General features: G+C 38.4%; 1 protein-coding gene across 1 annotated transcript in view; it reads right to left on the reverse strand.

Moving 5' to 3' along the window:
- Nucleotides 1–1,904: 1,904 nt before the first annotated feature.
- The window catches only part of LOC104401380 (chromodomain-helicase-DNA-binding protein 7-like), a gene marked incomplete at its 3' end in the record, with an annotated part of 31,266 nt that continues 19,468 nt past the window's right edge, over nucleotides 1,905–13,702 (reverse strand). The window contains exon 2 of the mRNA XM_010014861.1: nucleotides 1,905–2,326. Within this exon, the coding sequence (XP_010013163.1) occupies nucleotides 1,905–2,326 (422 nt within the window). The remainder of the gene's footprint in view (nucleotides 2,327–13,702) is intronic.

Below are 13,702 nucleotides of genomic sequence, written 5' to 3' on the forward strand. Positions count from 1 at the left end.
AACAGGGCTTAGTACTTAACTAGAATACTCATCTAACCACCCAGGGACAAGAGTCACTGCAGGGGAAAGAGAATAAAGACTCTCCTACAAATACAACTAAGAAAGCAGTGATTTCTTCCTTCAAGGGAAACAATCCTCCCCTGATCCGCGTGGCATGTCCCAAGACTTAGGGAAGGTGCACAAGAAGATATTAGGATTGAGTGGACGGGACAGACTAGCTCTGAAGGCTGATGTCCAGCACAACCAAAGGAACCCATGCATGTTTTTGAGGCATGCTCTGTCCATTGCTTATTGAACAAAGCTTCGTTGTGAAGAGCTTGTAAAACCGCACTAACTGAGAAGTCCTGCAGTAAAAGCTTTTTGACTTCTTAGTGGCAAAAATTGTTGGGAGATGCTCAATACCATGGCAATATGGCCTGGTCAGCCTCTAAACCTTTGAGTATAGGAAAATGGAACAAAAAGGTTATTTTGGCTGATACAGCATTTGGGTTTTAAAAACACACACTGGGAGATACGTAACTTGAGAGTTTTTCTAAGCTGTGAATTGCTATGTATGTAAAGCCCATCCTCAGGACAGTCTGGAACACAGCCAAAGCAGCTTCTGCAATAGGTCAACTGTAATTTACTGACTAGTTACTATAACCTGTTCAGGACAACACAGGATTTTACTAGGCAGTGTTTATAAATTCGTGAGGAAATGTCATCTCTGCTAATACAGAAACTTCTCTTTCTTGCTAAAGGAACAAGTAACATCTCACTGTTCATAGCTCGTTTAGCCATATAGCTGTATCAGACCTACCCAATAGACAGTCTTGTAGCATATATGCAAAGCTGATTCATTAACCACAATTTTTAAACCCTAATACAAATGGATTTTGCAAAGTGATTTGGATTAACCAAGTCTGGCTGTGCTTCCATCTGGAAGTTATATTTTATAATGCTAGCCACATCTTGAAAAACAGATTCAGATGTTTGGAACAAATTCAGAACAGTTGTAAGAAATTCTAGGTACAAATGAAAAAAGAAAAAAAAATAAAATTGAGCTTTAATGTCTTTTTCCTCTCAGATTTCTTTCAAGTAAGCATTTATAATCATGGTGTTTAGGGAGTTGAGGGGTAAGGAATGAATCTGTATTATTATCTATGACGTATTTACTCATGTGTAACGGCAGTTTGTTCTTTCCCATACTGCTCTGTAGCATTTTAAGCCTATCCTGATAAAGGGACACGATACTGAGTGAGAACAGGTAAGAAAGAGGCTTGAAGCACCTGACCTGGTTTATCCACAAAGAGTTCCTGCTAGGAAAACTGTCTTTACATAAAACAGCAAAATTAATATAATTCCTGCAGTACTGATAAATCAATGTTCAAATAAAAATGCCTTTTGAACAGCAGAGCTTTTAGCCCATGGGTTGTGTCAGTATAAAATAAGTGTCTGTAAGGGTTGTACAACTTGTAACAATGTGAAGTACCTAACTTAGTACTTTATTTAGAGAAAAGTATCAGCAAACCTTTCTACTCTGAGCCTTCATCTCTAGATTTGGTCAAACATAAATTAATGTTGAAGCAATTTAATTTCTCAGTACACAAACCACACACCAAGACAGATGAGCATTAGCAGAGAGTTAGTTTAGAAGTCTTAACATATCCAGAAAATTTTATGCCTTGAGAGAAAAATTAACCTTCTGCCTTTCCAGCTTGTTTAAAAAAACTGCAAAGCCATAAACAGGAAAGCCAAACAAGAGAAGTGTGCCCAAGTTCCTCAAAAACATGATGTTGTGGATGGTAGAAGGCAAATGACAAAACAAGATTTCCTCTCCACCCACACCATTTAGCACAGATGCTCTAGAAATCCCACAAACACAACATTTTTTTCTGATCACGTATAGAAGTTTCCTGACTTACCTTGTCTTTTTGCTGGTCTTGGATTTTGGCGTGGTATTTTTTGCTTTCTTTTCCTTTGGCTCTTTTGGGGTCTTAGGGACTTTGGGGGTCTTGGGTTCCTTCTTTTCCTTGGGTTCTTTAGGATCCTTCGGTTCTTTTTTTGTCTTGGGCTTTTTCTTTTTCTTCTTCTCTTCTTGGGAGCAATCCACTGAGTTTCTGCTTAGATTCTGGCTGTCAGGTCCCCCAGGGAAGTCTTCCTTACCAAAACCTTTACTGGGACCTTCTGCAGCAATGTGATTGTTTTTCTTTTTCTTTTTCTTTTGCTGTGGCTGCGGCTCAATTGCTGGCAGATAATCATCGCTTTTCACTAGCTGGGTATTCGGTCCACTAACCTGAGTCATATCCGGCACTGGTTTCTCTAAAAAGGGTTCTGATGGAGAATGCTGGGAGAGACAAACAGAAAGAGAATTGGAGATTTGCAACTTTGATTTCTACAACTTTACTCTTTTGGAGCAAGGGGTTACAGAGGGAGAAAATACTAAGCAAAAGGTTAACCCTGAAACACTGTACAGCAAAAACAGTAAAACCCAAAGCTTTCTGCAGTTAAAACATGCAAATTGACCAGAAATTCTTGATATAGCAAGGGTAAAACCATTTCAAAGCTTCTATGTAAACTGAAAGCATAGAAAATATTTAGTCTTCCACATTTTGATGCAAAAGGAAAGCAATTGTTATTTCAGATATCTCAAAAATAGTTGTTAGTAGAATGAACAACTTGTTACAAATTATTCTGTTGCACTGAAATTTTGTCTTCTGGGAAGAAGAAAATGTTAGAAGTGTGTTTCTAGACATGCAAAGGAAAATACAGTATATTCACAGGCTGTATTTATAAAAAATTAATCAAGGCAATTTACATTGGTACAGCTGTGACAGGAGGTATTTTGAATCAGCATGTGAAGGATTAAGCCACTTTAAAATGTAATACAATGCAACATTTTATGTCAAAGATCCACAGCTCCCTACTTGTAATTGAAACAGGTTTGTTCCTGCTAAAAATTGGACAGAGAATTACCTTAAGTGTTTGTGAACCTGAAAAAACAGCCTATTTCGAAGTTTGTACAGTGTATCAGGATTACACCAGATTTGCAAAGTACATGAAAACCTATGTACAATTACACAAATGTCAAGTGCCTGGACCAAACATATTGGTTATATTTGCAACTTTTTTCTTCTTAATAGTTCTGTTCTACACAAAGATCCATGAGTCTAAAACGAGAAAAGGTCTAAGCTCTACCATGACTATGCAGCATATCGAGCTCTAACCTGCTTTTCCTCTCTGCCTGCCTGTGGTTATAAATGCAACATGACTGTGCTTTTCAATAAGAAAAGTAATAGCATGACACTGTACTGCTGCTTTTCTTACAACCACATATATGGTCAAACCATCTTCCACACCCTCTCTCTGTTTCTCCTCCTCTCTTCCCTGAAAATTAAGCTAGGATGATTCTAGGTGGAAAAGTTCCCCATTAACCATGGTTATGAAGTTCAAGGTGTTTGATCCATTGAACTGGAGAGAAGAAAGGTTTAGAGCAAATCAGAATGTTACTTCTAGGAGTAACATTATACACACTTAAGACAGGCACTACTATTGACATTTCCTCTTCTCTGCTTTTTATTCAAACTGCACTTACTTCGGAGTGTGGCAGGCATGCAACCGAGTGACTACAAACCCAGCCCCTGAGCATAAGGGGAACTGATGGGCATACACAGACATACACTTTAGCCACCTGGATCTAAAATCACCTTAAGATTTAGGAAATAAAATTCTTAATATTATGACATGAGAAAGTGAATGCATGTGTATTTTTCTAAATCTATTAATACAGTTTTCTGAACATAAACAAACTGAACCAGTGCAGTTCTATTTTCTGCATTTCTTTACAGTAGCAAAACCCCCGCTCTACCTGAATAAACTCACATACTCAGCAGCTACCAAAGCAGCAGCAGAAGCAAGGTTGTAAAGAAAAAGACAACTCTTTATTGCTCTTCGGGAGAGGCTTGAATGGTACAAGCAAGAAATTATGGTTCTTCAGGGAAAAGACTCCATGACAGTCTACTCGGCTTAACCAAGAACTTCCAGGGTGACTTCTGCATGTTTCTGTTCTCCACCTGTTTAAGGTATTTTTTAGTGCAACAGGGTCTTAGCTGTAGTGAAAACTCAGCTCTAGCGCAAACCTGAGCACCCATTGCGTTAGCACCACATCAATCAACTCCAACTCAAGGCAGTCTCATGTTAATCATCCTGAAGTAGGAACCAACACCTCTACTAGAAATCTCTAGTCACCGTAACACGTATCTTCACGCTGGGAAGTTCACAAAGACTGTGGGTATCTGTATAGAAATCACTGATCCCAGGAAGTCAGTGGCGCCAGTGAGTTCCGTAGCCCAATTATGCATTACATAGAAGTAAAAACCTTCTCCTTGATTTTGAATTTTGGTTGTCTCCTCAGATTTGTTCTGTGACACAGAACTAAGCTGTCTTCTCCGTACCTCAGACTACTACGTACTTGTACTAACACTTAATTTTAGGTAGAAAAAGACAGGAAATATTACACGGGTCACCTGGAAGTACTACTTATCCACAGATTTTCAGAGCAGTACTTTTAACCTACATTTCAGGCAGTCAATATATTTCTATATTATCTCCTATTTCATATCTCACGCATCCCACATTTTTTAGAGACCTTAAGTGCAAGTTTCATCAATGCCTTCACTGCGCTGTCCACCACAATACTCTTTAAATGCTGTTCACTTGCTGTGGCTAACATCAGAAATCTAAGTTTTTCTTTCTATGATTTGTCAGATTTGTACTGAACAAGTGCCTTGTGTTTGGCACTACGGTATTTGCTTGCCGTATTAAGAGAGACTTTTACAACTACCTAAAAGCTTATAAGGCACAATCTTCTAGAACAAATCAGAACTGGTAGTTTATTTTTCTTCCTCTTACGCATGTGAAACAGCCAAGCCAACAAACACTAAAACCCACAAGAAATCCAGTAATGCCATGTAAATTTAATTCAATGAAATTTTCAAGGTTGCACCTTCAGTTAGTGATACAACTGCGCCTCTGAAATCACTATGGAGTTTTATACATGCTTGAGTATATCTTATTACATTTTTAATCCAATTAAAATAAATAAATAAATAAATCAATCCTTGTTTCCTTTCTAACACTTGTGGAGGTTTTTGGTTGGTTGAGAAATCTCAACAACAACTTTGAGCACAGTCAAAAGGCAGACAGCCTTCCAAGCCTCCACAACAGCAATGTCAGCCCTTCATGATCTGACATCTGTAGTTTTAATGTAAGGTGTGGCCAGAGGTAAAGCACTGAGAATGGCAGCAATTGTTGTCACACTATAGTACCCAGTCTCTGGAAGATGTCATCCTATGAAAATTCAGATTCTTACTATCTCAAAAAGCTTAGCCACAAGAGTCATTCTCGTGCTCTGAAACAACTTAGACTATGTATTACACTTAAACCTTATGCATGAAACAAATATTAAAAAAAACAAAAACCAAACGAAACTTTACATTTATTGACAGTACCGAGTTACGGGCATTACCAAACATACAAATTAAAATACTATGGTTTTGTTTCATATCATTCACAGTCCCTGAAACATTACGCCACAAAAGACAGCTGTGCCCCAATTAGGCTTTGGTTATATTTCCTTTTTCTTGAAAATACATTACTTTTGCCACATGCCATTCCCGTTACAGTTTGGCACATTTTGCAATTCGCTTATATGTGATCTTTTAAATTGTAGCACTCTTTCAAAGAAATGGATCTGATTAACTTTATTTTTCTAGGAAGTCTGTGCCTACACTTTTGCAATATGCTAAAACGGTTTATCCCTAACTGACAACCCCACATTGCTCCCTAGTGTGAAGCTGTGTAGGAGCAGCACAAATCTAGTGAAAAGAGGAGATCGAAAGCAGCTTGAAAGATGCATTTTCTTACCCAAACCAGTTGTCTGCTCTTCCTTAAGAAGGGAGAAAAGGAAGAACGGGCTTTCACTAGTAAATATTAGATGAAGCCTACCACAGGGAATTATTGCAAATAGTTCTACTTCTTTACATCGACAAAGGATTAACTCTAGTTACAGGGTCACAATTTCTAATGGAAGACCCCCATTTTCCATTTATGAAATTAAAAAAAAAAAACCCCAAAAAAAAAAGAACAAAACACAACAATTTGTATATTACACATTTTTACCAAAAAAGTGAAAAATATATCTGCATACTTCACAGAAACCACTTCTCCTGCTGCATTTCGTAATAACAAAGCTATAATTTAGTATGTCGGTATAGAATTTAACCTTCCACAGGGAAGAAACCAGTGAAGATTAAACACAAATAGGTATTCATCCTGTTTGAAACTGAAGCAGAATTATTTTTGGTATTATTTGAAATAAGGTGAAAAAGGTGCTCAAAAATACTGGTGTGTTTACTAGACCCACATCTCTTTAAATCTTTTGGAGAAAAGCTGTTTTTGTAAACATTTAACAAAGAACAGATGGCCTGTTTTAATCATGCGAAAAAACCTGAGGCTCACATTAATACTCCTACCACCGACTACTGGGGCTCGGCACCTCCCTAACCAGCAGCATGGTACAGTCTTCACTGATACCATTTCATTTTACAATGGGCATTTGCTCATCAATTCCCACTACTTGACAGTTAATCAATGCTATTAACAGGCAATATCACAGTGCAGGACACTCCTAAAGATCGCAGCTTATTACAGCAAAACAGAGATTCTTCTGGAACTCTGAGGAGTTAAAATAATTTGCAGCTCAACAGGTTACCCAAGAGGAAAATGTGCTTTTGCATTATCAATAAAAGCCAACAAATGAAAACCTTATTTGAGAAACTGCTTATGGAATGTAAAAATCTCACTTTCCCAGAATTCAAACTTCTTTTTAAACTTCCAGACATGTTATCACCAAGATTTGAAAAACTAAAAGTGAGGCTGCCTGTGTTTCACAGCTGCTTATACATTTAGAGCCAAGCTCATTCCCTGCAGCCCAAAGCACAGAAAGATGTCTCAAACCAGGCCTGTTACGTGAAGTGGCAAGACGGACAGCATGTAGGATTAATCCAGCCAGGACTGAACCACAATCAACTGTACTTAAGCACTGAAAGTAGCTGAGTATCGCTTCCTTAGCAGAGCAGCGACTTGAGCCAATATTGAGCTTTAAGAAGAATGAAGCAAGAGCAGCAAAGTATGCAATGTGACTCAGCTAACTTCATGAAATTTAAACATCGGCACCAAACAAACAGAAAAGCTCCTTTTTACCAGGACTACTTTCATTTTCCCCTCCAGACACCCGGGTCTTTTCCATATTCTAAAGAAAGATCTACTGTAACCACACTTCATTAAAATTTTCTTGAACCACATTATGTAACAGTAGAGCCAGTGCTCAGACAGTTCCCACTGGCTCCAAAATAGACCTCTCCAATGTGATATCTATACACGTTAGGTAAAGCATTGCTGAATATTCTCCTTTGCAGCAATTGCAGTCCTGTTACAGTATCGCCTTCACTTTGGAAAAGTTAAAACCACAACCTGCAACCAAAGAAAATTCTTTTAAAACAGAAGACAGACTACAGCATGGCTTCTGGAAGCAGCTCTACCTAGTGCCACAGAGATCACTCGTTTTGAATTTGTATCCTTCCCGACAGCGCAGCCCACAAGGTGTTAAAAGCCATCACAGGTAGAAATGCTTCCATGATTCTTCCTTTCAATGGTTAATTAGAGGATTCATCATCCCTCTGGATTATTTTGAACAAACTACTCATCTTGACTATCCTCCAAACAAATAATTTGGAAAGTTTCCACATCATGTCTCCATACATTGCTTTGTCCCTGCAATTCTCAACTTGTTTCATCAACACTTTCAGCATTAGGCCTGTCCTGGTGCTCCCTCGATGTGAAGCAAGCTGCGGCTTTTCTAGTCCAACATTAATCTTCTCAGACATTGCCCATCTGCAAAGCTCACATACCAGTAAAAGCTCCTGAGTAAACAGGAACCAGCACCACCTCCGGAATGGCAACCAAATACAAGCACCTACATTCAACAACAGTACAGCTGTACAGTATTTTTTCCTGTAGTAGCTGAAGTCCAGAAACATCCTCAAAACTGCTCTCACACGTAATTCTTTCCAAAGTCTGTTTTACCAATCATTTCTTCTCCTTTATTGTGAATGATGATTCCTCCCCTTTTCTGTCGAACTACTGCCTTAAAGATGGTGTATGTCTTTACTATCTGAAAATATTTACTAATGTAAAAATATTTTGGGCAACGTGACAACTGGCATCAGTATTTCAGAAACTCCTCGAAAAACATTGTAGTTCAAAAATGAGAACTTGCATTTTTAAAGCAAGTGTTTTCTGCAATCTTCTCTGCAATAAATGAATGATATCACGCCAGGTGAAAATGAAAGAAGTCTGTTTTGCAAACAGACCCAACAGGAATCTTGTACTTTTCTTTTGCCATACTTCTACAAAACACAGATTAAAATGTATGGAAAACAAAGTTCTATCAACGCCTTCTTAGCAAGACATAACTTCACAATTAAAAATCAGTTTGCATGAAAAAAGTTCATGTTTTAGTGAAGTGCTGCTACAATACCATTGTATTTCTTAAACAAGTCTTAGGATAGAACAGAATACTCTAAGGTCATCCTAAATCTTCCTGATCTGTGTCTACTAATGGAGACTGTCTTTAAAAATCAGGTGCAACTACTAAAAGGTTAAAACTTTCTGATCCAAAGTTTTCAGAAAAGCTCTGAATCAAAACTGCTGTAATTTTGGTGTCAGCAGCATCCTAACAGTGGAGTGAAAGTGATTAAAACCAATCTTAACGCCCTCAGCCAGCAATGCAAGAGTCCAATCACTGTTGATTCGGTGGAGCTGAAAGTATTACCCAATTACTGTATGTGGAAGAGTAAAAAGATGCTATACAAAATAGAGTTCCTTAATTAAGTCTCAGCACAGCTATGGTATCAGTATTAGAATTATTTATTTTCTGGTCATGTACTCTGTGGAGTAACACAGCTTACAAATATGAATGATACTAATGTGGCCATCCAAAAAGCAAACATCCCATTATATTTTACAGTAATCATATGTAGCAACACTGTGTCATGCTCACATAAAAGTGAGGGATTACTAAGCCTATGGAGTATTAGTCAGTGCAGTGAGCACCAATGGTTTGTTCACAGCTCGAAAAACAACTAACTCGTCCTGTAACAGAGCTCTCTGGTTGATCTCCATCGATCAGAATTGACAGTGTTGGTCAGACAACTGCCACCCCTATGATAATGAAGCGTGTACGCTGCAAATTAACTTTCCACATAAGAAACTGCAACAGCTACCACATGGATTGTTTTTAACTGCTGATGTAACTGTGATGGTCCACAAGACAAACATTTTACTTTTTTTTGCTACACATTACTTTGCAATATATACTGGCTTAGACAGCAGTGAAAGATTGCTCCTAATGCTAGCAGGGCAGGTCCTAAATATTACACAACAGTAGCCAGACTCTACAGTCTCCACCATCACAATGTAGACTGGACGAAGACTCACCATTTTGGCAAGTTTTTACTAGCTCTGGTTGTAGCGACACAGAGAAAGGGTGGGACATTTAGGTACTGGCTGGTAAAAGCCATATTGCTCATGTTGACAGCTTGTCTAGCTCAAACCTGCCTTCCCTGCACACAGAAGTGAGGTTTCCTTTGGCTGCATGCTGAATTATCAAGCACTAGACATACCAGAAACATGCCAACATGAGTTTTACCACAGAAGTTCTGCGGAGTTTATGCTATGCAGTCTATACCACAGGTGGGAAAATGACAAGTAGAGCAGCAGGAGTCCTACTATAAAGTAGCCCATAAGCATCTTTTTCTTAACACCACCTTCTGCCAAGTAGGACCTGTATTTAGAAATGTGGATATTTTTTTTGTGAAATTATGCCCAAGCACAGCTATCAAGATAATCTAGTGTTTACTGGAGAATTCCTTGGATTACAGAATATCCAGGTTTACAATCAGGCTCTTCCAACCCCTCTAAAACAAGGTGGTGGCTGCACATCTCCAGGCAAGGAAGTCACACAGTAAAGAAAGAACATGTCAGGATGAAACGGTTTTTCCAGAGGACCTAGTACAGTATTTCAACTTGTCCAGAAAGGTGGAATAAAGGGGAAACACCTTCACATACTCAAACAAAGCAGTGATATTGAAAATGCTATTTATTATTAAATACATAAGCATTATAAAGCCGAACATCATTTTAGCATATATATGGGCTGAGCTGTTGCTCACGTATATATGTGTTGCCTCCACATTCCCCACAACCCTTCAGCTCCACCAGGGAAGTGAAGCAGTTCCTCTGGTTAAAACACGAACATCCACCCTCTCACGGGCACGTTTCAGCAGCCACGCTTTGAAATTCAAGGTCCTGAGGGAAGAGGGGGAAGTGTTCAAATAAATAGAGATCCATCCTCTCTGAAGGGTAACTCATTCCTACATCACACTGCTTGCCATAACCACAGGTTATGATGCTCTGATACCAACTATGATTTCCACTTAACGCCCTGTACCCTACCCAGAAAAAGAAAACCCAACAAACCAGTCGTGACTGACTTGGTGTGTTAAGCGCTTACAGCCTGCCTACAGTAATCGAAGTGATAATATATCCCCTAGATTTTGTTTTTCTACAGAAGTCACTCAACCATTTTAAGAGGGACCTTAATTAGCTCACATCTACTTCTATCAATACTTTTCTCTAGCATTATCAAAGCTAAATCACAGTGACATAGAGCGAAGAGCATCAAGTTTATGACTAAGGAAAAAAATCACAGACCAGCATACGTGGTGCAAATGCTGCTTCTTATGACCACAGACAACTGAAAAAGTTCCGTGTGTGCTTTCACTGCTGCAAGCAGCAGTAACAGCAAAAACACTATATGCTGCAACAGCAAAAGTGTTTCTATTCTGGTACTTTTTAACTCTACCCCTTCTAGCCCCCAAACAAGTTAACTGGAAAACTTATTTAACAGGCTATATATCTAAAAAATATAAGGTGAAAGGTATAAGAAATATCTGGTTCTTATATGTTTAGGTAAGAGATATATACTATTAAAGAACATAAAAGTATAAGGTGTATATGTAAATTCAGAAGTGATACCTCTTTTTTGATTTGCAAAACCTCTAATAAAGTATGTTTTACCTGAATTCAGATAAAGTACACTTCATCTTCTCGTATTTTACATCAAATAAAGTGCATTTTAACCTAAGGAAGGGAGAACAACAACAGAGAGAAAAGCAGCATGTTTGTGGGGATTTTTACTAGATGAAGCTGAAGATCATTGGGCCCATTCTGCAGCACCTAAGTATCAAGTAAATACAAGCTTCAGAAATACCACCCGTTTGACAGACACCCTGTGAGCCCTAGTCTGTCGCTTCCAAGGACAGTATGAAATGTTTTTCAACAATGAATCAATAGGACCAAACTGTAATAAAGACTGTAAGGAAGTACACTTGGAGCAGATGAGCGCAGATGGGAGCAGTGTGGATGTAAGTGTGCACTGCCCCAATCTATTTACCTGGCACCACTGCGTGTGTATGAATTTTTTTATATCATGCCTGTGCCCAAAAGTCCTCAAACTCAGCTTTATACGCTTCATGTCCATGCCTGTCTGTCACACTTGTGTACATGTACCATCATGTCCTTTCTTCCGTGGTTGGTTATCTTTCAGCCTCTCCCTACCAGTCTCAGAAAGACACTAGTCATAGTCGGTTCTTTCAGCCTTCTCATGGTAAGCCATGCTCCACATTACACATACACCTGCCCTGGGGCAGCCTCTCACGCCTCTTCTGAGGTCTTCAACAGGTCTAGCCCACCTCTGTGGAAAGCCAGCTCTTGGAAGACAGGCTGGAGATCTCAACTGCCCAACAAGCCCTCTCTCAAAGAAATGAACAAGGGCAGTATCTGAAGGGCTTTTACTGCAAACGTTCAAAAACAGTAAGGACAGAGCAAACACCACGAAAATGCTTTCAAATGTATTTTTAGGCAATTACATTTATTAGCATATGCTATTTGTTCCAAAACATTAGGAAGACTTTAGGAAGACCTTACCACTTTCCTACCCCTTCCTTTCACACCTAGGAAAACAAAAGCTCAGCATTTTTGCTTTAAAAGTTCCCCACACACACATTCTAGACTTGCTAAACATGCATGTTTAAGAAGCCTGCACATATCAAAAAATATATCAATCATTTAATGACAGACATTAAACATACGATCATGAGGCTGGTGAAAAGAGGATGCAGTTCATAGAGAACCTTTACTAAGAACTTCATCACTTCTATCTGCAAGCCCTCATGAAAAAGAGCAAGTTTTCCCCAAAGGTATCAATATATACCTCATTCCTATAGCTCAAGAAAAGGGCAATTACCTTAGATGTTTAAGATTTCAACGGATGCAACACAGGACTTGAAACTCCGAATTTTCACTCCTATCTCTACACAGGAGGTCCCACTGAAGTCCCACAATACTCCCACAATGCCATCTGTAAGTATTTCTATTAAATTATAAAACATTCTGAATTCTTCCATGGTTTGCAGCAAGATTTTTTCAATTTCACCAGGATATCTTGTGGATAGAGTGTACCAATTTAAGAAAAACGAGCTTAAAGCATTAAAAGAAGCACTACCAGCACAGATATTACACTTTGGTTTCAGTTTGGAGCCAACAAACTTTTAGTTCACCAGTATTTTACCTGGATGACTTGCAAAAGGCCCCACTAGGCAAATAACACAATACTCTTTCTTCCCTCGCTATGCCCCCTCTCTCTGCAACGTGCAGTTTCACTGTATCCACAATAAAAAGATGAAAACTTTTTGATTCATTACTTGAGCTGGAACGTTTTTTAACTACAACTTGTACTCAAGGGTTTTTTGCTACAAATTTAAAAAGCACACAGAAGTCACTGATCCCATGAACTTCTAGTACTGTAAAATACAAAAGGCACCACCAAGGGAATGAAAGTTAAGCCAGTCTAAACCAACTTTGATTATTATTATGTTACTCTTTAAGTTTGCCAACTTATTCTGATTAGAAGGGCCTCATATCAGAATTTCCCCCAAAGGCCATGTTTGGCCAATGTTTTCTGATATCATGATATATACATACACAGTAGCTCAACCATCCTGTCTTTACTGTTTGTGTCTACTCCAAATCTCAAAAGTGTTTTACTTGCTGCTGTTACAATCTCACAGATCGGATGAGCACACTTAGTACTAGAAGATTCACAACTTAGTATTATTTAAAATTGACTATTTTGACATTCTAAATGCCATTTTCTTAGTCATAAAGAAGTTCCACATCACAAGAGAGAAAAGGAACTCCGAAATCCCACTATAGCTTATTTCTATTAGCTGTCCCTAATAAATTGGAGTGACTTTTCTAACCCATTTTTATCCAACATTAAACTGGTTTTGTCCAGCAGAAATTCAAAAGCTATCTTCAGACACTGACCAAATGAGTCACCCTGCAAACGAAATAGTAAACACGTAGTGTTGCCTTGGAAAAAGAATTATGGTTCACCATAACCCTAAGAAAAACTATTATAAACATCCTTTTTTTTTATGGCAGTCTAAATTATTAAGTAATTCAAATACTCAAAACCAAAGAATAAATGTTGCGTCACTTACGAAACAAATTTTACTTCCTAGTACTTAACTTTTTACAA

The sequence above is a fragment of the Nestor notabilis genome, unplaced genomic scaffold (assembly GCF_000696875.1).
Source record: "Nestor notabilis isolate BGI_N333 unplaced genomic scaffold, ASM69687v1 Scaffold22125, whole genome shotgun sequence".
NCBI classification, from domain to species: Eukaryota; Metazoa; Chordata; class Aves; order Psittaciformes; family Psittacidae; genus Nestor; species Nestor notabilis.